This window comes from Dendrobates tinctorius, unplaced genomic scaffold (assembly GCF_039654945.1).
Source record: "Dendrobates tinctorius isolate UK_male_01 unplaced genomic scaffold, ASM3965494v1 ptg000060l, whole genome shotgun sequence".
Taxonomy (NCBI): Eukaryota; Metazoa; Chordata; class Amphibia; order Anura; family Dendrobatidae; genus Dendrobates; species Dendrobates tinctorius.
This window is the reverse complement of record NW_027361728.1, coordinates 13,399,331-13,426,079: the sequence shown is the minus strand read 5'-3', so window position 1 is coordinate 13,426,079 and position 26,749 is coordinate 13,399,331. Positions and strand designations below refer to the sequence as shown.

Genomic DNA, 26,749 nt, shown 5'->3' with positions numbered 1-26,749 from the left:
GCTGCAACTGGTGTTGGACTCTGCTCCAAGGCTGCACTAAGGTGAAGGATCCTGTTATGGTGTTGGATCCAGGTGGAGGAGAAGATGCACTCAGGTGGAGGGCTCTGTTGCTTGGAGCGCACGCAACAGAACAAAGCTAAGTGGTGTTTCCCCTGTATTGTCTCTTTCCTCATGTGTGTTGTTAGTGCAGTGGTGGGATTAGTCTCCGCACCGACCTATTCCCTAGTGAGGGTTTAGGGTCAGGGCGAGCTAGGGCGTTGAGGTACGCGTGCGGCGCCCGGTGCGAAACCGGCATAGGGAACGTTAGGAGTGCAGGGACACTGGCTCAGGGGAGCTCAGGAGGTCTCCAATTCCCTTTTCCCTATTGCAGGGCCCACCATTGTTAAAGTTTCCCAGGTTCCCCCTTTATTATTTTATTATTGTATGTATAACGTGTAATACCTAAATTCGCCAGGTGGAGGCGGCGTATCCACCTGCACGTATTATTATTTAAATTCGCCCCCCTGGAGGCGCTGTATCCAGGGTCACGTGTGTTATGGGTTCGCCTTGCGGTAACACCTGCGCCCAGACACACAGTGACCATGACATTTATACTATTTCTCCCAAACTCAGCAGACCTTGTGAGTTTACCTTTCAGTGTATATAGATCCTCCACCAGCTTCCACATTGTATTTACATTACTCAACTTGCAGTCAACTACACCAAAGTATACAGTCATGGCCAAAAGTTTTGAGAATGACACAAATATTATATTTTCACATGATCTGCTGCCCTCTGGTTTTTATGTGTGTTTGTCAGATGTTTCTATCACATACAGAAATATAATTGCAATCATATTATGAGTAACAAAAGGTTATATTGACAGAATGAGTTAATGCAGCAAGTCAATATTTGCAGTGTTGACCCTTCTTCTTCAGGACCTCAGCAATTCTCCCTGGCATGCTCTCAATCAACTTCTGGATGAAATCCTGACTGATAGCAGTCCATTCTTGCAAAATCAATGCTTTAATTTTGTCTGAATTTGAAGGTTTTTGTTTGTCCACCCGTCTCTTGATGATTGACCACAAGTTCTCAATGGGATTAAGATCTGGGGAGTTTCCAGGCCATGGTCCCAAAATCTCTGTTTTGTTCCCTGAGCCATTTAGTTATCACCTTTGCTTTATGGCAAGGTGCTCCATCATGTTGAAAAAGGCATTGTTGATCGCCAAACTGCTCTTGGACGGTTGGGAGAAGTTGCTCTTGGAGGGCATTCTGGTACCATTCTTTATTCATGGCTGTGTTTTTAGGCAAGACTGAGAGAGAGCCCATTCCCTTGGCTGAGAAGCAACCCCACACATGAATGGTTTCAGGATGCTTGACAGTTAGCATGAGACAAGACTGGTGGTAGCGCTCACCTGGTCTTCTCCGAATAAGCCGTTTTCCAGATGTCCCAAACAATCGAAAAGGGGATTCATCAGAGAAAATTACTTTACCCCAGTCCTCAGCAGTCCACTCCCTGTACCTCTTGCAGAATATCAGTCTGTCCATGATGTTTTTTCTGGAGAGAAGTGGCTTCTTTGCTGCCCTCCTTGAGACCAGGCCTTGCTCCAAGAGTCTCCTCCTCACAGTGCGTGCAGATGCACTCACACCTGCCTGCTGCCATTCCTGAGCAAGCTCTGCACTGCTGGTAGCCCGATCCGCAGCTGAAACACTTTTAAGAGACGGTCCTGGCGCTTGCTGGTCTTTCTTGGGCGCCCTGGAGCCTTTTTGGCAACAAGGGAACCTCTCTCCTTGAAGTTCTTGATGATGCGATAGATTGTTGACTGAGGTGCAATCTTTCTAGCTGCGATACTCTTCCCTGTTAGGCCATTTTTGTGCAGTGCAATGATGACTGCACGTGTTTCTTTAGAGATAACCATGGTTAACAGAAGAGAAACAATGATGCCAAGCACCAGCCTCCTTTTAAAGTGTCCAGTGGTGTCATTCTTACTTAATCATGACAGATTGATCTCCAGCCCTGTCCTCATCAACACCCACACCTGTGTTAATGGAGCAATCGCTGAAACGATGTTAGGCTGGTTTCACATTTGCGTTTTTTTTCGCGGTATATTAGCGCTAAATAGCGCATGCGGTTTTTTTCCTATACTTTGCATGGGATGCGCTTATGTGCGCATACACATGCGTTTGTACGCGTTTTTCCACGCATGCGTTTTTTTGCGGTATGCGCTCGGGCGCACAAAATGCAACCTGTTGCATTTTTTGTGCGTCCGACTTGCCTCAAAAAAACGCATGCGCGCGCAATGCGTTTTTTTACAGCAAGACACCCATTATAAGTCTATGGTGAGCATATGTGCGCATTGGCATGCTTATGTATGCGTTTTTTTGCACATGCGTTTTTTTTTTTACCATTAGTTTAGACAATGGAATTTAGGGGTTTGGGTTAGAGTTAGGGTTAGTTAAGGGGGTTTAGGGTTAGGGTTAGGATCAGGGTATGGTTTGGTTAAGGGTTAGGGTCAGGGTTAGGGTTAGGATCAGGGTATGATTTGGTTAAGGGTTAGGGTCAGGGTTAGGGTTAGGATCAGGGTATGGTTTGGTTAAGGGTCAGGGTTAGGGTATGGTTTGGTTAAGGGTTAGGGTCAGGGTTAGGGTTAGGATCAGGGTATGGTTTGGTTAAGGGTTAGGGTCAGGGTCAGGGTTAGGGTATGGTTTGGTTAAGGGTCAGGGTCAGGGTTAGGGTATGGTTTGGTTAAGGGTCAGGGTCAAGGTTAGGGTTAGGATCAGGGTATGGTTTGGTTAAGGGTTAGGGTCAGGGTCAGGGTTAGGGTTAGGATCAGGGTATGGTTTGGTTAAGGGTTAGGGTCAGGGTCAGGGTTAGGGTTAGGATCAGGGTATGATTTGGTTAAGGGTTAGGGTCAGGGTTAGGGTTAGGATCAGGGTATGGTTTGGTTAAGGGTTAGGGTCAGGGTTAGGGTATGGTTTGGTTAAGGGTCAGGGTCAAGGTTAGGGTTAGGATCAGGGTATGGTTTGGTTAAGGGTCAGGGTCAGGGTTAGGGTTAGGATCAGGGTATGATTTGGTTAAGGGTCAGGGTTAGGGTTAGGATCAGGGTATGGTTTGGTTAAGGGTTAGGGTCAGGGTTAGGGTATGGTTTGGTTAAGGGTCAGGGTCAAGGTTAGGGTTAGGATCAGGGTATGGTTTGGTTAAGGGTTAGGGTTAGGGTATGGTTAGGGTATGGTTTGGTTAAGGGTTAGGGTCAGGGTCAGGGTTAGGGTATGGTTAGGGTTAGGGTTAGGGTATGGTTTGGTTAAGGGTGAGGGTCAAGGTTAGGGTTAGGATCAGGGTATGGTTTGGTTAAGGGTTAGGGTATGGTTAGGGTATGGTTTGGTTAGGGTCAGGGTTAGGGTCAGGGTTAGGGTCAGGGTATGGTTAGGGTATGGTTTGGTTAAGGGTTAGGGTCAGGGTTAGGGTCAGGGTTAGGGTATGGTTTGGTTAAGGGTCAGGGTCAAGGTTAGGGTTAGGGTCAAGGTTAGGGTTAGTAAAGTCATGGTTTGGGTTAGTGTGAGGGCCACCTAATGTTTGGAAAAAACGCAAACGCGGTAAAAACGCACTAAAAACGCATACAAACGCATAAAAACGCTGCTTTTTTTTCATGCATGCTCATAAAAATGCTTGAAAAAAACGCAGCAGTTGTATGCTTTTGTATGCGTTTTTTCAATGCGTTTTTTTGCGGGAAAAACGCGCTGCAAAAAAAAGCAAGTGTGAAACTAGCCTTAGCTGGTCCTTTTAAGGCAGGGCTGCAATGATGTTGAAATGTGTTTTGGGGGATAAAGTTAATTTTCTAGGCAAATATTGACTTTGCAAGTAATTGCTGTTAAGCTGATCACTCTTTATAACATTCTGGAGTATATGCAAATTGCCATTAGAAAAAATGAAGCAGTAGACTTTGTAAAAATTAATATTTGTGTCATTCTCAAAACTTTTGGCCATGACTGTACAGATTTAGTAGGTTTCTTTGTACTTGGACACTGGTTCTGTTATAATTAATATATACCTCTTGAATGTAGCTTTATTTTGCATTTGTATCCCTACAAAAATGTTACTTGTATTAAAGTATGTCTTAATAAAATTTGTATTTTATTTGGCATAGGATTTATTGTTCTTTTGGTTTTCTGAGGGATGTTATTCTGGATTATCTCAATGCGAATAATTGTTTAACTCCATATCAGCATGGGTTTATGAGGAATCGCTCCTGTCAAACCAATCTAATCAGTTTTTATGAAGCGGTAAGCTATAGACTGGACCAAGGCGAGTCATTGGACGTGGTATAGCTTTATTTTTACAAAGCGTTTGATACCGTGCCACACAAGAGGTTGGTATACAAAATGAGAATGCTGGGTCTGGGGGAAAATGTGTGTAAATGGGTAAGTAACTGGCTTAGTGATAGAAAGCAGAGGTTGGTTATAAATGGTATATTCTCTAACTGGGTCGCTGTGACCAGTGGGGTACCGTAGGGGTCGGTATTGGGACCTATTCTCTTTAACATAGTTATTAACCATCTGGTGAAAGGTTTACACAGTAAAATATCAATGTTTGTAGATGATACAAAATTATGTAAAGCAGTCAATACAAGAGAATATAATAGTCTGCTACAGGTGGATCTGGATAAGTTGGAAAGTTGGGCCGAAAGGTGGCAGATGCGGTTTAACAATGATAAATGTAAGGTTATACACATGGGAAGAAGGAATCAATATCACCATTACACACTGAACAGGAAACCACTGGGTAAATCTGCATAGAGAAAGACTTGGGGATCCTAGATAATGATAAACTTACCTGGAGCAGCCAGTTCCAGGCAGAGGCTGCTAAGGCAAGCAGGGTCATGGGGTGCATTAAAAGAGGTCTGGATACACATGATGAGAGCATTATACTGCTTCTGTATAAATCCCTGATTAGAGTGCACGGAGTACTGTGTATAGTTTTGGGCAACTGTGCTCAGGAAGGATATAATGGAACTAGAATGAGTACAAAGGAGGGCAACAAAATTAATAAAGGGGATGGGGGAACTACAATACCCAGAGAGATTAGCAAAATTAGGATTATTTAGTCTAGAAAAAAGACGACTGAGGAGCGATCTAGTAACCATGTATAAGTATATAAGGGGACAATACAAATATCTCTCCGAGGAGCTGTTTATACCAAGGAATGTGACAGCCACAAGGGGGCATTCTTTGCGTCTGGAGGAGAGAAGGCTTTTCTACCAATATAGAAGAGGATTCTTTACTGTTATGGCAGTGAGAATGTGGAACTCCTTGCCTGAGGAGGTGGTGATTGCAAACTCGAGGGGTTCAAGAGAGGCCTGGATGTCTTCCTGTAGCGTAACAATATTGTATCTTACAGTTATTAGGTTATTTAGAAGGACGCAGGACTGACACTAGGAATTTCGGGGCCCCATACTGGCAAAATTTTCAGGGTCCCCTTGAGACTCCGCCCAGGCTCCACTCCTGGAACTGTTCACAGTCCCACCACTCTCTCGGAAAAACTCCACTTCTTAACAATCACACATTAACTGTTCCCATCACCAGATCACACATATAGCCAGCAGCTTTTTTTTTGGCCAAAAGATAGTTTAAGCCGCCACCACGACACGGTAGACTCTTTTGGCCGAGCCCTACTCTACTCTAACCTATTAAACATTTGTTAAAATATCCAATACAATTTAGGTATATTTATTTAATTTTTCAATTTTTAAAATGACCAATAATATCACATACAAGGGACAAATACCACTGTACCATTGCCAGACACCATATTACCATCACATAGTGACCTATAATACCACATACAAGGAACAAATACCGCCACACCATGTCCAGACCACATATTACCACCACAGTGACCTAATAATATCCCATACAAGGAACAAATATCACCACATCATGTCCAGACAACATATTACCACCACATGGTGACCGATAATACAACATACAAGGAACAAATACCACCGCACCATGGCCGGACAACATATTACCACCACATAGTGACTGAATACTACAATACTGATCAGTAATAAAAAGAAACAATACTAATATCACCATAAGTGCCATTATACACAGGAGATCTGTACTTAGTATGCAGTGTCTGTGTACAGGTAATATAGTGATCACTGGTGACATTGTACACAGGACTGCTGTATATAGTATACAGTGTATAGGTAACACACTGACTTACCAGTAACGTCTCTAGGTGAAGTCTTTCATCTTCATCCAGCACAGACCGCCGTCACTTCCAGCCAGGGCTTGTCTCTGCAGGGAATAACAGTTATCTAGAGCAAATAGTGTCACTCTGCACAGTAACAGGACCGCCCCCCCATTTAAAACAGTATCCTCAAAAAATAAAATAAATACATCACTGCAGTAATAATATCCCTTAATTAGCCCCTATGGTAATAATATCCCCCATCCTGGCCCCCCATGTGTCTGATTCCTGGCTCCAGCCATATGTTCTCCCATCCTGCCCTCATGAGTATCCATTCTGCCCCATATGATCTCCCCTGCTGTCCCATGATCCTGCCCATCTGTCTCCATCGTATCCATCCTGCCCCATGATCCTGCGATCTGTCTCCATCCTGCCCCATCTGTCTCCATCCTGCCCCATGATCCTGCACCATCTGTCTCCAATCCTGCCCCCTGTGTCTCCAATCCTGCCCTATGATTCTGCACCATCTGTCTCCATCCTGTCCCATGATCCTGCACACTCTGTCTCTATCGTGCCCCATGATCCTGCATCAAACAAAAAAAACACTTTCTCCTTTCCTTGCCGCGCTCCTGTGGCGAGCGATCTTCCCTCCAGGCCGAAACCCGCACTTGCCGGCAAATGACAATGACGTCAGACGCTGGTGACGTGCGCGCTGACGTCAGCTGCCAGCTTCCGATTGGCTGGCGGTTTTAACTATTGCCTTGCGGACCCACACGGCAATAGAGTAACTAAACCTGTGTCTCGGACGCAGATTCAGTTACTTGATCGGCAGAATCCTGCCACTGGGGCCCGATGGGCAGAAGAGACGATGCCCAATGCAGGCCCCCTCTGCTGATCGGGCCCCTTACGCCAGTCAGGGCAGTAATGCCCTGATGGATGTGGCGGAGTCAGCTTCCGCTGAGTCGTTTTCTAGAGTGGACCCTCTGAATCGTGGCACCCACCGAGGGTGATCTGACCTTGTGAGGAACCAACCCCTATACAGGGAGTGTCAGGGGCAAGACCGAGGGGGTGAGCCACCACGACTGCTGGAACCAGATGGCCATCTCAAGGAGACACAATGTGAAGTGTTTGGTGACAAGGGACATGCAGGAAACTAGACAAGACAAGGCGTGGGTTCAAAGTATCTTCATTAAGGTGAACTCAGGGTAACAACCGGTGTAAAACGTGATAATAGGAAAACACAGCAAGGTGCGTGCGTGGCACGCCAAGGTCCATGGCATGGTGCATGTTAGATGGCATGCCTAGGTACAAGCAAGGCTCGATGACATCGGACTCCGGACAGCTGGCAACGATTGACAGGATCAAGGCATCAGGCTGCGGACATCAGCTCCGGACATCAGGCCGCAGTCGTCAGGCTTACGATCTCTGGCAGGGTTCAGGCAAGGAGGCACGACAGATCTCCAGACATGGTGCGTGTTAGGAGACACGTCAAGGTCCAAGGCAGGGTTCCAGGTTCAAGGCAGGGGGTGTGCTAGGGGCACACCAGGGTCCAAGGCAAGGTGCAAGGCAGGGTGCGTGCTAGGGACACGCCAGGGTCAGGGTTCAAGGCAAGGTCCTGCACGTGCCAAGGGTCATGCCAGGGTCAGGGTTCAAGGCAAGGACCTGCACGTGCCGAGGGACACGCCAGGGTCAGGGTTCAAGGCATAGTCCTGCACGTGCAGAGGGGCACGCCAGGGTCAGGTTCAAGTCAGGGGCCTGCGCGTGCTAGGAGACACACCAGGGTTCAGGCTAAGGCAAGAGCCTGTGTGTGCTAGGAGGCACGCCAGGGTTCAGGCTAGGGCCTGTGCATGCTAGGAGGCATGCCAGGGTTCAGGCTAGGGCCTGTGCATGCTAGGAGGCATGCCAGGGTTCAGGCTAGGGCCTGTGCGTGCAAGAGGGCACGACAGGGTACAAGCTAGGGCCTGTGCGTGCAAGAGGGCACGACAGAGAACATGGCAAGACCTGTGCGTACTTTTACAGAAGCACGGGGAGTTATGCCAAGGAGCAGGCTAGGGCCTGCGCTTGCTAAGAGGTCACGCAAAGCACAGTGCAGGGGCAGTCTGGGTGCAAGGAAGCACATAGCATGGCTGGGGCACTGGCTAACTGGTCGGGCTGAGGCTCAGACCAGCGGGCAAGACTGAGGCGAGCACGGCTGAAGCACAACAGGCGGACACAGCTTAGTCACTGGCCGACGAGCACGGCTGAGGCACAGACAGGCGGGCACGTATAGCGTGGCATGGCTGAGGCACAAACAGGCGGGTGAGGGAAGGCCAGGCACGTACAAAGGGCACGTGAAGAAGCAAGGCAAGAAACAAGGCAAGGTACAGAACAAGGCGCGGAAAGTAGGTAGAAGCACAAAGCGGGGTCAGAGAGAGTAAAGGGCTAGCAGCGGAGCGTAGACCAAAGCCCAGAGCCAGGTCAAGGGAGAACCTTGAGACTAGCCAGGAAATGTGCTAGAGAGCACCATAGGACAGAGTCTAGCAGCGGAGCGTAGGCCGAAGCCCAGAGCCGGGTCAAGGCAGAACCTTGAGACTAGACATGGAATGTGCTAGCGAGCACCAGAAGACAGAGTAAGGAAAACCAGGCAAAGACATGGAACATGGAAGTACTACAAGGCTCAGAATAGCAAAAGGCCAGACACGGCGAAACAGGCAAGACAGAGAACATAGGAAGTACTACAAGGCAAATCATAGCAAGAACAAGACATGGCAAAAACAGGCAAAGGCAGAGAACATAGAAAGTACTACAAGGCACAGAATAGCAGAGACAAAACATGGCACAAAAGACAACACAAGACATGGCACGTGACCAGAGGCAGAATACAAGCGCAGAGCGTGTGCAGAGAAGCACTACAGGGCAAAGTGCAGGGGCACAGAATACAGAGAGCGACCGAGCAGCCATGCAGGGAAGCAACACGATACTCAGACCCCGACCATAGGAAGGGGCGATCTGATATAGGGCATTAGCACCTGCACTTCCGGGTCAGGACCAGGACGGGACTTCCGGTTCAGATCCTCCACGATCATAGAGAGGATTACATGGTCAAGTCCTCCAAGACCATAGAGAGGAACACATGGTAGAGTCCTCCAGGACCATAGAGAGGATAGCTGGGTCAGTCTGTGCTGGACCGCAGGAAAGGTCACATGATCAGGGTCTCCAGGATCATAGAGAGGATCGCTGCAAGCAGAGCAGAGACGGCTGGTCACAAAGCAATGGCGTGTAGCCATGAGGTAAAACACACATGCGCAATGGCAGGCAGCCATGAGATGAGGCGCGCGTGCACACTGCTCCAGGCATCTTGCAGCACAACAGTCACGAGGTGCGTGTGCACACTGCTTCCAGGGATCTTGCAGCATAAGACATAGCGGGCATGATAGTTCAGTGCACGTGCGCACTGCTCTAGGAGTCATGCGGCATACCAGATATGGCGGGCATGATAGTTCGGTGTGCGTGCCCACTGCTCCTGGAGACATGCGACATAGCGGGCATGACAATGGCTGCCCTGGAAGGACGTAGATCTGGGGATTTATTCTGACGGGAATATAGGCTGAACTGGATGGACAAATGTCTTTTTTCGGCCTTGCTAACTATATTACTATGTTAGAACTGAAAGGTATTGGTACATTTCCACCTGAGGATCCAGGCCATTAAAGGAGCCCGGTCAGCTTCACACAAGCCAGTTGGCGATTGCTTATTGACCGTATAACATAGAATACAACGTTATCTGCAGCACATCTACCTACCTACACAAAACTACATGCTGTTGATAATTTTTTTTTTTAAGCCTGCTTAAAAATCTTCTCACCCAACAAATGTGCATTTTTTTTGTTTGTTGGGTGATTGCCAAATTGTTTAAACAGGCTTATAATTGGGAAAGAACATTCCAACGGATGCTTGTTCCCAGATTATTGGCCTGTCTAAATGTGCCTCAATGAATGAATAAATCATTAATCATGATCATTGGTGCACAACTGCCAGGAAAATTTTGCTTAGTGGAAAAATCTTTGATCATTTGTCATTGTAGAATTACAGAGTTTACTTTGAGGAACACACATTATTTCCTCAGCTTCTATGCGGTATATACAGTACATTATTTCCCCAGCTTGTATGCAGTATATATAGTACATTATTTCCCCAGCTTCTATGCAGTATATATAGTACATTATTTTGCCAGCTTGGATGCAGTGTATACAGTAAATTATTTCACCACCCTGTATGCATTTTATGCAGTCCATTATTTCACCACCCTGTATGCATTTTATGCAGTCCATTATTTCCCCAGCTTGTATGCAGTGTACACATTACATTATTTTACCACCTTGTATGCAGCGTATATAGTACATTATTTTGCCACCTTGAATGCAGTGTATACAGTACATTACTTTGCCACCTTGTATGCAGCGTATATAGTACATTATTTCCACAGCTTCTATGCAGTGTATACATTATTTCCCCAGCTTCTATGCAGTGCATGCAATACATTATTTCCCCACCTTGTATGCAGCGTATATAGTACATTATTTTGCCACCTTGAATGCAGTGTATACAGTACATTACTTTGCCACCTTTTATGCAGTGTATACAGTACATTATTTCCACAGCTTCTATGCAGTGCATACAATACATTATTTCCCCACCTTGAATGCAGTGTATACAGTACATTATTTCCCCACCTTGGATGCAGTGTATACAGTACATTATTTCCCCACCTTGGATGCAGTGTATACAGTACATTATTTCCCCACCTTGGATGCAGTGTATACAGTACATTATTTCCTCACCTTGGATGCAGTGTATACAGTATATTACATGTAATTATCTTATTTCTATGTATAATTCTATTCTGTTACAATGAGGGTATTTTTTGTCTTGCAGATTCAAGGCAAAGCTGTTCTGATCACCGGCTGCGACTCTGGCTTCGGATTAGCCTTGGCAAAACATTTACATAATTTAGGTTTCACAGTATTTGCTGGTTGTTTATTAAAGGTGAGTGACGTCCTCCATTGCCGTGCTACAAAGTGATTATGATGACTTTGTAAAGTTGTTTGCTCCATTTGGCCTTTGTGGGTATTTTTGGGCACCAGCACCATTGGGTCCATGTGTCCTGTAGCATATTTATACAGTGTATTGCGTACATTTTCAGATCTTTTGGTCCAAGAAAAATAAAGTTAAAACAAAAATAGATTAAATCTTCACATTTTATTCCATGTATGTCAATTAAAATCCATATGTTTAGAGTATTTATTCTATCACCAATATGTGGATTTTAATTGTTTGGCATATATGGAATAAAAGCTGAAGATTTTATCTATTTTTTTGGGGTGTGTCACTCAATTTTCTTTTTCTTGGACATATCTTCTGCCAGCCATCTCACTTTAAGGACAGATTTCATCATTCCTGTAGACTGTGAGCCCTCGCGGGCAGGGTCCTATCTCCCCCTGTACTTGTGTGTGCCTTGTTTTGCTCACGTTTGTTGTACTTGTCTTTATTTGCCCCTTTCACATGTAAAGCGCCATGGAATAAATGGCGCTATAAAAAAATGTATAATAATAATAAATAACAATTCATTACACGGTGAGCGATTTATCCAAGATATTTTGGATCCCTTCATCTTTAAGAAAAAAAGACTTCTTGTGCATTGTGCCACCCTGCCAAGCACCATGCAGCGTATTCGGCTATGTATTTTCCCTGTCTGCCCAGACTTCCATAGGAGATTAGTGTGTAGTATGTAGATTTTGTCGTGCACCCAGTTAATTAGAAGAGAAAACTGCTCAAGCAACCAAAGAGAAAATGAGGCTTTGTAAAGCTGCCGCTCGGGTAATCAGAAGAAGCTTTGCAAATGCCTCCATGCTTATGGATTAGTTTCTGGGAATTAGAAGTCCAGCATTTTTTTGGTGCTTATCCTTTTTGCTAACTATAGAGAAAATCTCTTATTTAAAAAAACAAAAAAACAATTTCATTCATTCTTGTGGAAAAACAGAATTGTATTAATTATTGCATTGATGCATTTTACACATGCAGATCTCTGACATACTAGCATGTCATCTGGCGTCCATTTACGGTACATGCAGCAATTGCCTACACGTGCAATCTGTATGGGGCGAACAGTCTTTACTGCAGGTGTTCACAGCAATCCAGCTGGCATATTGTCAGCAGCGCGCACCCTGCTTGTTAGTCAAGAATTGACCTAAATGTCGGTGTATAAGGATCTTTATTTCCGAAGAAATAATTGACCTGGAACATGAATGTTTGCGATGGTAGTTGAATGACACAAAGGCTCTTTAGATTTTCCTTGTGGGATTTACTCTATCACCTTGACTTGTAGATTAGAAAAGACTTTCTCTATACGATATGATAAGGAAATCAATATGGCATAACAAGGCAAACTTTTTCAGTTTAAGCCATTACGGCTCATTCATACGTAGATTTTTTTTCATGTAAAAACGGTTCTAGTTTCACCAGTGATTTAGTTCAGATAAGAAAAAAAAAAGGTTCTCTTCCTTCTATCTAGCAGTCTCGGAAAAACAGACTGCACTCGAATGGCATTTGAGTGCTGCCCTACTTATTCACGGGCCCAAAGACTTGCATTGCCGGATACTCAGATCGATACAAAAATCAGATATCTTAAGCAGCCTCCCCATAGACTATACTAGGTACGAGTGCTAGCTGTGAAAAACAGAGAGAACTTGTACATGAAAAACCTACAGATTTGGGGTTAATCGCTTTCTGAACCTGCCCGGTGCCCCTCCCGGTAGTGTTCGGCGTTCAGTCACGGGGGTGGTGTCTGCGCAAGTTCAATCACCAATCTGTGTATAGAGAACAGTGGCTGTAATCATGCCCTCGATATTAGGGCTGGGTGCAAGTCAGAGCCGGGGGCCCGGTAGCAGCTGCGCCGACTCTGCCTTGGTGACTGAACGCTAAACGCTGCCGGAAAGAATAAATATCCTTTCCTTCCAGCAGCAGGGCTCAGAATGCGGGAGCGTGGCAGGTTCAGGACAGTGATAACTTGCAGATTAACCCCATATCTGCAGATAAATGGCATTATTTACGTGATAGGTTTCCTTTAAGGCTTTCTACAATGAGTATTTGGTACATTTTTTATGCTGCACATTTCCTCTGCACAAAAAAAAACGCAGCATCTTAAAGTTCCAGCAAAGTGGATGGGATGTATAGAAATCTCATGCCCACTGCGCTTATTTACTTTTTTACGGCAGTGTAAATTGATGTGCGGTGTGTTTTTGAAGTCTACAACATGTCAGTCTTTTGCGGTAAATATGCGTTTTATTTTGAGATTTTCCCCATAGACTGAAATGAAATTAGTAAAATCCATATAAAAAAGCGCATATACGTTTTTATTGAATTTCTGCAGTGGAAACACAGTAAAATACGTGCAGTCCAGACATGACTTTATCATATTTTGTTTTTCAGGTTTACCAAAGCTTAGTAACCGGAAGTATCAAAACAAAGTAGTTTTATTTCAAACATGGCATACCAAAAGGAGACACATAAGTGTTTAAAAAAAGCACTCAAAAACGCAATGAAAAAACAAACGTAATCTAATTTAGCTAATTGGTGCAGAAGTGCTGCTGACTATCTGCAACATCAAAAACTCTAAAATAATAAATTTGGGAACTTAGCATAACGATCCTAAACAAGCCTATATTCTTATTATAAACTATGAAAGCCTGAGAGACATCAATACTTAGATATGTATTAGGCTGGAGTCACACTTAGCGTATAAAAATACGGTCTGTATTTTATGGTTGTAATACTCAGAAATGTTCCCTGAACAGTGATCCGTATGTCATCCGTTGGCAAGGCGTCGCTGCATTTTTTGCACATGTAAGCATCTGTATGACATCCATATGGCATCCGTATGCTGAAATTTTCTCGCCAGCTTGCAAAATGGACATATAATGGATCCCAACAACAGGTTAAAACACAAACAAAAGAATAGATATATACACATAGAATACATATATAATTCTATCAATTGCCGGCTTCTGTAAGATCATTACAAAACCTGACAGAAGAGCTGGGGGTGGGCAAAAACAATTGTCGCCCTCTATGCTATTAATATCTGCCCTCACTCACTGGCTTTCCCTCTCTGGTGGAGAAATTACCGTGGGAGCCCATGCAATTTTTTTCAACAAATTACCCCCTTAATTTAACACCTACACGTCCCAATTTACACACATACCCTAATCTATTTATTAGTCAAAGACATATAAAAAAAATAAATGAAATGGTTTACTGTATGTAAACTATGTGTCACTTCATGTCTGGTTTTGTAATGATTTTACAGAAGCCGACAATTGATTTAGCGGCTATTCTGCTATGTAGAACTCTATGAGATGTAAATAAATGTGTGTGTGTATATGTATGTATGTGTGTGTATATATATATATATATATATACACTCACTGGCCACTTTATTAGGTACACCATGCTAGTAAGGGGTTGGACCCCCTTTTGCCTTCAGAACTGCCTCAATTCTTCGTGGCAGAGATTCAACAAGGTGCTGGAAGCATTCCTCAGAGATTTTGGATCATATTGACATGATGGCATCACACAGTTGGCGCAGATTTGTCGGCTGCACATCCCTGATGCGAATCTCCCGTTCCACCACATCCCAAAGATGCTCTATTGGATTGAGATCTGGTGACTGAGGAGGCCATTTGAGTACAGTAAACTCATTGTCATGTTCAAGAAACCAATCTGAGATGATTCGAGCTTTATGACATGGCGCATTATCCTGCTGAAAGTAGCCATCAGATGTTGGGTACATTGTGGTCATAAAGGGATGGACATGGTCAGCAACAATACTCAGGTAGGCTGTGGCGTTGCAACGATGCTCAATTGGTACCAAGGGGCCCAAAGAGTGCCCAGAAAAAATTCCCCACACCATGACACCACCACCACCAGCCTGAACCGTTGATACAAGGCAGGATGGATCCATGCTTTCATGTTGTTTACGCCAAATTCTGACCCTACCATCCGAATGTCGCAGCAGAAATCGAGACTCATCAGACCAGGCAACGTTTTTCCAATCTTCTACTGTCCAATTTCGATGAGCTTGTGCAAATTGTAGCCTCAGTTTCCTGTTCTTAGCTGAGAGGAGTGGTACCCAGTGTGGTCTTCTGCTGCTGTAGCCCATCTGCCTCAAAGTTCGACGCACTGTGCGTTCAGAGATGCTCTTCTGCCTACCTTGGTTGTAACGGGTGGCAATTTGAGTCACTGTTGCCTTTCTATCAGCTCGAACCAGTCTGCCCATTCTCCTCTGACCTCTGGCATCAACATGGCATTTCCGGCCACAGAACTGCCGCTCACTGGATTTTTTTTCTTTTTCGGACCATTCTCTGTAAACCCTAGAGATGGTTGTGCGTGAAAATCCCAGTAGATCAGCAGTTTCTGAAATTCTCAGACCAGCCCTTCTGGCACCAACAATCATGCCACGTTCAAAGGCACTCAAATCACCTTTCTTCCCCATACTGATGCTCGGTTTGAACTGCAGGAGATTGTCTTGACCATGTCTACATGCCTAAATGCACTGAGTTGCCGCCATGTGATTGGCTGATTAGAAATTAAGTCTTAACACACAGTTGGACAGGTGTACCTAATAAAGTGGCCAGTGAGTGTATATATGTATGTATATATATAAACCCCTGCAAAAATTATGGAATCACCGGCCTTGGAGGATGTTCATTCAGTTGTTTAATTTTGTAGAAAAAAAGCAGATCACAGACATGGCACAAAACTAAAGTCAATTTAAATGGCAACTTTCTGGCTTTAAGAAACAATAAAAGAAATCAAGAACAAAAAATGTGGTAGTCAGTAATGGTTACTTTTTTAAACCAAGCATAGGGGAAAATTATGGAATCACTCAATTCTGAGGGAAAAAATTATGGAATCACCCTGTAAAATTAATTCCCAAAACTAACACCTGCATCAAATTAGATCTGCTCGTTAGTCTGCGTCTAAAAAGGAGTGATCACACCTTGAAGAGCTGTTGCACCAAGTGGACAGGCATGAATCATGGCTCCAACACGAGAGATGTCAATTGAAACAAAGGCGAGGATTATCAAACTCTTAAAAGAGAGTAGATCATCACGCAATGTTGCAAAAGTTGTTGGTTGTTCACAGTCAGCTGTGTCTAAAATCTGGTCTAAATACAAGCAACATGGGAAGGTTGTTAAAGGCAAACATACTGGTAGACCAAGGAAGACATCAAAACGTCAAGACCGGAAACCTAAAGCAATATATCTCCAAAACAGGAAATGCACAACAAAACAAATGAGGAACGAATGGGAAGAAACTGGAGTCAACGTCTGTGACCGAACTGTAAGAAACCACCTAAAGGAAATGGGATTTACTTACAGAAAAGCTAAACGAAAGCCATCATTAACACCTAAACAGAAAAAAACAAGGTTACAATGGGCTAAGGAAAAGCAATCGTGGACTGTGGATGACTGGATGAAAGTCATATTCAGTGATGAATCGCGAATCTGCATTGGGCAAGGTGCTGATGCTGGAACTTTTGTTTGTTGCCGTTCCAATGAGATTTATAAAGATGAATATCTGAAGAGAACATGCAAATTTCCACAGTCATTGATGATATGGGGCTGCATGTCAGGTAAAGGCACTGGGGAGATGAATGTCATTACATCTTTAATAAATGCACAAGTTTATGCTGATATTTTGGACACTTTTCTTATCCCATCAATTGAAAGTATGTTTGGGGATGATGAAATCATTTTTCAAGATGATAATGCATCCTGCCATAGAGCAAAAACTGTGAAAACATTCCTTGAAAAAAAGACACATAAGGTCAATGTCATGGCCTGCAAATAGTCCGGATCTCAATCCAATTGAAAATCTTTGGTGAATGTTGAAGAAAATGGTCCATGACAAGACTCCAACCTGCAAAGCTGATCTGGCAACAGCAATCAGAGAAAGTTGGAGACAGATTGATGAAGAGTACGGTTTGACACTCATTAAGTCCATGCCTCAGAGACTGCAAGCTGTTATAAAAGCCAGAGGTGGTGCAACAAAATACTAGTGATGTGTTGGAGTGTTTTTTGTTGATTTGTTTTTCATGATTCCATAATTTTTTTCCCTCAAAATTGAGTGATTCCATAATTATTGAGTGATTCCATAATTTTTCCCTATGCTTGGTTTAAAAAAGTAACGATTACTGACTACCACGTTTTTTGTTTTTGATTTCTTTTAGTGTTTCTTAAAGCCAGAAAGTTGCCATTTGAATTGACTTTAGTTTTGTGCCATGTCTGTGATCTGCTTTTTTCCACAAAATTAAACAACTGAATGAACATCCTCCAAGGCCGGTGATTCCATAATTTTTGCCAGGGGTTGTATATGTATTCTATGTGTCTATATATATATATATTCTTTATTAAACATGTCAGTGTTATTTTACTGTATCGCAAAATGAATTGTCGGCTTTTGTTATAGGACACTGGTGCGTATTTCATGCAAGTCACACGTCTGGTCCGTGTGTAATCCATATTTTTTTCGCCCCCATAGACTTACATTGGCGTATTTTGCCCGTAATACGCTGACAATCGCAGCATGTTGCGATTTTCTCAGACCGTTAAATACGGCCAAGGAATATACAGCTGATGGGAGCTGCCCCATAGAGAAACATTGGTCCGAGTGCAATGCATAGTTTTTGTGCCTCTTATGTACTTATAAGTCTTTTCACTGTGTTTCTAGGATAAGAATGGTGAAGGTGCCAAGGAGCTGCTAAGTTTATGTTGTAATCGTATGAAGGTGCTGCAGCTGAATGTCTGCAGCCAGGAAGAAGTGAGACAAGCTGTTGAGTTTGTGACCAAAAACCTAGAAGACCCTGGTAAAGGTACATTCAAATACTTCAATATTAACACAATGGAGATAATTCAGTAACATCTCATTCTTCTAGATGATTTTATGGACACATGTGGTAAAAATTGTTGGTACCCCTCGATTAATGACAGAAAAAACCACAATGGTGACAGAAATAACTTGAATCTGACAAAAGTAATAACAAATCAAAAATCTATGAAAATGAACAAATGAAAGTCAGACATTGCTTTTCAAACATACTTCCCCAGAATTTTAAACAAATAAAACTCATGAAATAGGCCTGGACAGAAATGATGGTAACCTTAACTTAATATTTTGTTGCACAACCTTTTGAGACAACCCCTGCCATCAAACGATTCCTGTAACTGTCAATGAGACTTCTGCACCTCTAGACAGGTATTTTGGCCCAATCCTCAAGAGCAAACTGCTCCAGTTGTCTCATGTTTGAAGGTTGCCTTTTCCAGATGGCATGTTTCAGCTCTTTCCAAAGATGCTCAATAGGATTTAGGTAAGGGCTCATAGAAAGCCACTTCAGAATAGACCAATGTTTTCCTCTTAGCCATTCTTGGGTGTTTTTAGCTGTGAGTTTTGGGTCTAATCCTGTTGCAAGACCCATGACCTGCGACTGAGACCAAGCTTTCTGATTCAAGTTATTTCTGTCACTATTTTGGGTTTTTCTGTCATTAAACGAGGGGTACCAACAATTTTGACCACGTCTGTAATTGAGACCTAATGCAGGGTGGACACTGACAGTTTGGGGCCTCTGTGTAAGAAATATGCCCTCCTCCTCTTTTTATGGTGCAAAGCTACAGTGGGGGAAAAAAGTAGTCAGCTACCAATTGTGCAAGTCCTCTCCCCCACCCTCATCATTGTCCTCTCTCCCACACATCCCATCATTGTCCTCTCTCCCACACATGCCATCATTGTCCTCGCCCCACCCCCAGCATTGTCCTCTCTTCCACACAACCCATAATTGTCCTCACCCCACATCCCTCATTGTCCTATCCCCCACATCCCCGTTGTCCTCTTTCCACTCCCACCATTGTCCTCTCCCCCATCCCCATCATTGTCATCTCCCCACTCCCATTGCTGTCCTCTCTCCAAAGAATCCCATCATTGTCCACTCTCCCACACATCCCATCATTGTCCTGTCTCTATTTCAATTATTGTCCTTTCACCCACCCCCATCATTGTCCTCTTCTCCCCTACATCCCTCATTGTCCCCTCCATCCACATCCCATCATTGTCCTCTCCCCCACACATCCCATCATTGTCCTCTCCCCCACACATCCCATCATTGTCCACTCTCCCACACATCCCATCATTGTCCACTCTCCCACACATCCCATCATTGTCCACTCTCCCACACATCCCATCATTGTCCTTTCTCCCACCCCCATCATTGTCCTCTCCCCTGCACATCCCATCATTGTCCTCTCCCCCACCCATATCACTGTCGTCTCCTCACATGCCTCATTGTCCTCTCCCCCACCCCCATCATTGTCCTCGCTCCCACACATCCCATCATTGTCCTCTCCCCCTCATCCCATCATTGTCCTCTCCCCCTCATCCCATAATTGTCCTATCCCCCACAGCCCTCAGTCTTCTCCCACACAACCCATCATTGTCCTCTCCCCACCTTCCCATTGTCCTTTGTCCATTCCCATCATTGTGCTCTCTCCCACACATCATTGTCCTCTCTCACACACATCCCATCATTGTCCTTTCCCCACAACCCTCATTGTCTTATCCCCCGCATCCCCATTCTCCCCCCACATCCCTCATTGTCCTTTCTCCCCCACACATCACATCATTGTACTCTCTCCCACACATCCCATCATTGTCCTCTTCCCACTCCCATCATTGTCCCCTCCTCCACCTCCATTATTGTTCGCTCCCACTCACTCCCATCGCTGTCCTCTCCCCACCCCATCATTGTCCATTCTCCCACACAGCCCATCATTGTCCATTCTCCCACACAGCCCATCATTGTCCTCTCTCCGATGTATTGGGAAAAAACAAACAGAGCACACTGTTAGGAAAAAAAAGTGGACTCTGGGAGGTGGAGCCTGATGGCCGCTTTGTAAAAGAGCTCCCAGGCCGCAGGGGAACGATCTGACCCCATCACCCGTGCAGAGGCACTGGACAGCCAGGATAAAGCCTGGATAATGATCCACATTGAAGGTTCCAGCTCTTGGGTTACTCCGGAGTCACGAGACGCAGGCAGCGCTGCACGTCGCAAGGCCCCAGAAGCAGGAGACCGAGAGGGAGGTGCGCACCACGTGGCCTTCCAGAGCTCAAGGTGGCACAACAAACAAGAGCTTGGAGAATGCATACTTGGCTGCCACCGGAGGAAGATGAGCCGAGACAGGAGGAGAATGCCGCGGACTCCGGCTGCTGGTGGTTGGTGCGGGAAGGAGGGCGGGCGCCGGTCGACGCCATCTTGACCAGGAGACACAGATCCCAGTTGTGGTGGATTTAGGTTGGGTTGAACTCCTTCGCTCAATCCCCAGGCTTGAAGATAGCACATGACAGCATCCGAGGGAATAGAGGTGCAGGGGACCAGCGGCATCAGATCATAGGGGAGTAAAAGAAGTGAAGGAGATTAAGGGGGAGGAGCCACACATCTTCCATGATATTTTCCCCTTGTGACTGTGATAGAGAAGTGGTGGCAATACCTGTCTGCAATGTAGGTGGCAGCAGACACTGGCCTTATAATCACTTAGAACTCTGACACACCCAGTGCTACTTCTCAATTTTCTAAGATTGATCTGTGGTCATCTTCGTTAACCCAGACACTGATGTAATTAGTAAGCGACATTGCCGACTTCTGTGCTCATTACTACCAGCATCTGAAATACTATGGATAAATTTGTGGGCAAGAATATCAGGGGCAGCAGAGGCTCAACACGTAATCAGACGGGCACCTCTCCAACAACAAAAGCCGCTGACACCAATGGTAAAGACCCACAACCTATAGCAAACGCCATCATAGATCGTTTAATGCCTGAAATGGATAATAGACTGGCAGCTTTCCAAACCTCTCTGGACACGATTGTTTCACAAGTTAATGCCCAGGGATCACGTCTTGCTGAAACTGAGCAGAGAATCTCAGATCTGGAGGACGTTACTAAGGATCTTAAAGAAAAACTAGACCATAAGAGAAAGATATCTCAGGATTACTGAACAAGGTGGATGAGCGAGAAACTCACTTACACCTGTTGGATTTTGGTCAAATATTTCAGCACATGGGAGTGGGTTAATGACTGATCAAACAAATTTTGAGGAGTCCACGATTTGTTCTTTACACTGGTGCTCGTGGAATGTTAATGGGTTAAACTCTCCAATTAAGAGGAAAAAGGTACTGAATTTTCTACACAGGGCAAATTTCCATATTATTTTCTTACAGGAAACACATTGGATAAAGGATAGTCACCCGTCTTTCTACAGTAAGAAGTATACTCTATGCGCTGAGGCATCATATTCAAAAAAGCAGGTGTAGCCATTCTAATCAACAAATGCATTAATTATGAGGTCCTTGATGTCCTGGAGGATCCATTAGGGAGGTTTCTCCTTGTCAGAGTTATAATAGAGGGGATGAGCTTTAGTTTGTTTAATATGCCCCTAATACCCCAGACCCACAGTTTTAGGCTAAAATATTAGAGAACATAGCTGGGTGGGATACATCTCAGACAATTAAGGGGGGTGATTTCATCAAGGCTTATGATGCCTCTATGGACAGATCTAACACTCAGACATCGCAACAAACAGCACAGGGGAGTTGTATACAATCACTGTCATACCACTTAGATTTGATAGACATATGGAGAATACAGCATCCAATAGAGAGAGATTTCTCTCATTACACTCATGTACATGACTCGCACACTAGAATAGATTATTGGTTATTACATTCATCATTTATCATTAGTACTGCAGACAGATATTCTAAACATTCACATATAAGATCAAGCTCCAGTAACATTTAAATCTAGTTTAAAGAATCCAATACATCGAGAAAGGAGGTGGCAGTTCCCCTCATATCTCTATCAGTCAGATGATTTTAAAAAAATCTCCAATCTTCATGGGATGTCTACAAGAACGACAATCGTGATCATTGCGTCGAGGCACACCTATTTTGGATGGCCTCTAAGGCTGTATTAAGGGGTCAGATTATTTCCTACGTCAGTCATAAGAAGAAAAGATTAATGGAATGGACACTAAAAACACAAAAGTCACTAAGGCTAGTTTCACACTAACGTTTCCTGGAGCTGCGGGGGGGATGCGCACGGCCGCCATGAAGCTCCGCCCACGGCCGCACCTCCTCCCGTCAGCTCCGCCTATGGGCGCATGACGCTGCATGCGACCTGCGTACCCTATCTTTAGCATTGGGTACGCAGGCCGTGCGCAGGTATGCATTTGCCGACACATGCTTCCTTTTGACGGTGCACCGATCGCACCAAAATGCAACACGATGTGAAACTAGCCTAACCCAGGCATATAAAGAATTTAAATCTAACAATACACCATTAACAAAACAGAAATTTTTAGAGGCCAAAGAGCAAGCAGATGCACTAGCACATGAATCGGCCATGTACAATTTGGACTATCAGAAATATAAATACTTCAAGTCGGGTACCAAACCGGGTAGGGTACTCACATCTCTCACGAGACTGTACAGGACGGCCACGAGAATACATAAAATTCAGCAACAAAACGGCCCTATTTTAATAAAAAATGAGGAGATAGTGAATGAATTTAGGTCATTCTTTGGTGAGCTATATAAATCAGAGCCAGAGGACAGGGGTGATAACAAGAAATTTCTACAAAATAATTTAGCGACGACTTTTACCGAGGACGAAAAGAAGGCTATTAACTCCCCCATTACTCCCACAGAAATTCTTCAGGTTATTAACACAATAAAATTATCCAAAGCCCCTGGCCCGGATGGGTTTAGTAATGAACATTATAAAATCTTGGGAATCTCTATAGCATCTCATCTCTGTGAGTTGTATAATAATATAGTCAGGAGTGGTTGTCTCCCTGATCGGTTTAACGAAGCTGTTATCATTGTTCTTCCAAAACCGGGCAAAGACCATATGCAGGTTGAGGGATACAGACCAATTTCACTAATTAATTGTAATTTCAAGATAGTCACAAAAATTTTGACTGATAGAATCCAAAAAATAATTCCAAATCTGATTACACCCCAGCAAACAGGATTTGTACATGGTAAATCTATTACATATAATATTAGAACGGCATTGGGAGCCATATCTTACAGTAGATTGCATAGATGCATGAAGACCATTGTGGTCAGCCTGGAAGACCCAGTGTCCAGGTTGTCCATAAATAATACCATATCAAGGCCTTTTGAAATTCAACAGGGTACATGTCAGGGCTGCCCATTGTCCCCTCTATAGAGTTGAGCGAAACAGGTCGGCCAGATTCATAAGTTGCCGACTTATGGCAAAGTCGGGTTTCGCCGACTGAAACCCGACCATAGTGTGAAGTCGGCCATACGGTCGGCAAAACGAGCGCCAAAGTCGGATTTCCCAGGATGCTTGCACGTGACTTTTTTCAGCCACTGAGCAAGGACGTACACTGTGGGCAACGAGATGACATGTGCAGCGTCCGGGGAGAGAGATTTCGTGCACTTTCAAAAAGCGGTCCCGCATGTAGGTGTGTTTACCCGACGACCCTAAAAAAGGCAAAGTCGCTCATCTCTACCCCTCTATTATTTAATTTACTGCTGGAGCCACTCTTGAGAACCCTCCAGAATATGCCAACGTTCGATAGCATAAAGGTTGGAAGTATCTCAATTAAAATTTCACCTTTCGCTGATGACATACTTTTGTTCATCGCCAACCCAGCCCAAGCAATTCCAGCTATAATGGAGGTCCTGAAAGATTTTGGCAAGTGCTCAGGCTTCAAAATCAATTACAACAAATCTGAGGCCTTAGCGCTCTTCAGATCGGGGAGGTTGCATGATCCCTTGTTCCCATTTCATTGGAGCCAAGAGTCTATTAAATACTTAGGTATACATCTCCCAGCAGACCCATCCATTTTATATAGAATCAATTATAGACCACTAATATCATCAATAATTAGTCTCCTAAACTCTTGGAAGCTTTTCACATTATCCTTTTCAGGTCGATGCCATCTTATCAAAATGATAGTGTTACCTAAATTAATGTACGCTTTTCAGACTCTTCCGCTAGTACTACCTCGAGCAGATCTCAAACTGTTAAATACAGCTTTTTGGAAATTTATTTGGGGTGATATGGGTAGGACACGTATAGGGCTATCAAAATTGCAGGCATCAAGGGCGGAAGGCAGAATTAATTTCCCGGATATAGGCAGGTATAACTTGGCAGCTAATTTTAGGTACACCATAGATTGCATACGGGGAGTCTCTCATTTAGCTAATGTAAGCCTAGAGCAACAACTATGCTCACATATTTCATTGTATGCTATATTGCATTTGGGCAGTGAGGAACTTCTGGCTGCGGTCCAGGAACACCCAACATTGTGGCAAACAATATTGACATGGAGGCGATGTAGAAAGCTTTGCAAATTACATACCAGGCTATCTCAATTTCAACCATTTATAGGTAACCCTGGCTTCTTAAAAGGCATTCCACAGTCGTCTTATAAACTTCTCGCATATCAGGGATGCACACTAGCAAAAGATTTGATGGACCTTAGATTTTCCATGCTCTCTTTTGATATAGCATCACAACGCTTCCCTCTGTTTAATCATAATCCTTTTCTCTTCCTTCAGGCACGTAGTTTAGCCCAAAAATGCATGTCAGGTGGGAGTCTGGGGGATGGGGGGAATAGTATAAATGGTTTTCTCAGGAATGCGAGATTACAGTCGGATCCACAAGTAGCATTTACTCTTTACTACGCAAAAAGCGGTCATGGGAGGTGAGAGACACGGGACTAACGAGATGGTCAAGAGACATTTCAGGCTTAAGGTACTGTCACACTTAGCGATGTACCAGCGATCCCGACCAGCGATATGACACGGTCAGGATCGCTGGTACATCGCTAAGTGGTCGCTAGTGAGCTGCCACACAGGCAGATCTCGCCAGCGACATCGCAGGGGTCGGGGGTCGCTACTTAACTGTCAGACGGGGCGATCCTGACGTCCTCCCGCCCGCGTCCACGCGTCGCTCGTCGTCACAGCAGAAAGCCCAGCAGGAAGCTGACGACGAGAAACGGTCCAGGACGTTCTCGAGCGATCAGCGATAACCAGCGGGGGAGCGGTTGGAGGTAAGTATCAGACATAGCGATATCGCTAGCAATATCTCTATGACGTCACAAAAACCAGTGACGTTATAGCGATATTGCTAGCGATATCGCTTAGTGTGACCGGCCCTTTAGAGACGGGTGACTTCCTTGATGCCACTGCAGCACAGAGAAATATCTTGGCGTATAGCAGCTACACTGATATGGTTCTATTGATACTACACAAGGCTTACATAACCCCATATATCCAATCTAAAATGTCTCCTTTAACTCCTTATTCATGCTCTAAATGCAAAACACGAAACACTGATATATACCATCATTTGCAGAGTTGTTCAAAAATACAGGAGTTATGGGGTATCATACATGCGACGCTACAGATGATGTCCGGGATTACCTTTCAACTCACTCCATAGTGGGCTATCTTTAACATTCTGGAAGAAACTCAATGTAAATTACCTAAACATATTAAAGCTACTCTCACGATTTGGGCCTCGGCCACTAGGAAAAGCGTATTGCACCACTGGTTGAGCCCGGATGTGCCACCACAATCCTTTGTACACACTAAGATTACCATATGTTCCTTTTTAAAATGGACTGGCTAGATGTGCTGACCAGCAAAGAAAGATTGTCAAGGAGATTTTTAAGCACATGGTCTCTCTTTATTCCATCTCTTCCTTCAGGGATCAAAGATAAGTTACAAGCTCATTTTGATAATACTCAGTGGTACCTAATGCATATAATTCAAATAATAGTTGCACGCAGAGACGGGTAGGGTGGGTTCAAGGAGGGTAAGGGTACTTGGGGAAACATGAAGTTATCTGCTTCAGTCAATGTTATTGTTACATGACTTGTTTAAATGTACTGTTTATATGTACTGTTATAATTAAAATAAAAAAAAAAACAAAAAAAACACTGTTAGAGTTGGAGGATCACACTAAATTAAATTAAACTATAAAGTGCGACCGCAACTCGGGGTCCAGCGTGCAGAGAAGTTAACCTGCTGCTTTTGTGAACAATTGACGGATAAAAAACTACTAGTGAACATTCCTCCTAAAACACACTGAGTTAAATCCACACAGTGTGAATGGAACGCAAAAACCCAACACCAGATAATACTCTGGAATGCACAGGAAGAGGAGTACAAGGGTAGTAAGTACCAACACAGCTAACCACCGAGTGACACAGAAAATATAAATACCTAACACAGCTAACCACCGAGTGACACAGAAAATATAAATACCTAACTCAGCTAACCACCGAGTGGCATAGAAAATATAAGTACCTTGCTCAGCTAACCACCGAGCAGTACAGAATAATGAGTGTGCAATGCCCAGTTAAAAACAATAGGGAATAAGCACATGGGTTGACTGTGCCCCGAAACTGACCTGTACTAACCCCACACGTGGCTGACCAGGCGCTAGG

The 26,749-nt window shown here is 44.2% G+C and overlaps 1 protein-coding gene across 2 annotated transcripts in view; it reads left to right on the top strand.

The window, feature by feature from the left end:
* The window catches only part of LOC141092508 (D-beta-hydroxybutyrate dehydrogenase, mitochondrial-like), an 89,425-nt gene that overhangs the window by 13,578 nt on the left and 49,098 nt on the right, over positions 1–26,749 (top strand). The window contains exons 1-3 of one of the 2 annotated variants that reach the window (XM_073578700.1): positions 9,296–9,441; positions 11,087–11,197; positions 17,942–18,083. In XM_073578700.1, coding sequence (XP_073434801.1) covers positions 9,355–9,441; positions 11,087–11,197; positions 17,942–18,083 — 340 coding nt within the window. In that variant the 5' untranslated portion in view covers positions 9,296–9,354. Of the gene's footprint in view, positions 1–9,295; positions 9,442–11,086; positions 11,198–17,941; positions 18,084–26,749 lie in introns of those variants that run through there. The other variant, XM_073578699.1, reaches the window with a different exon arrangement.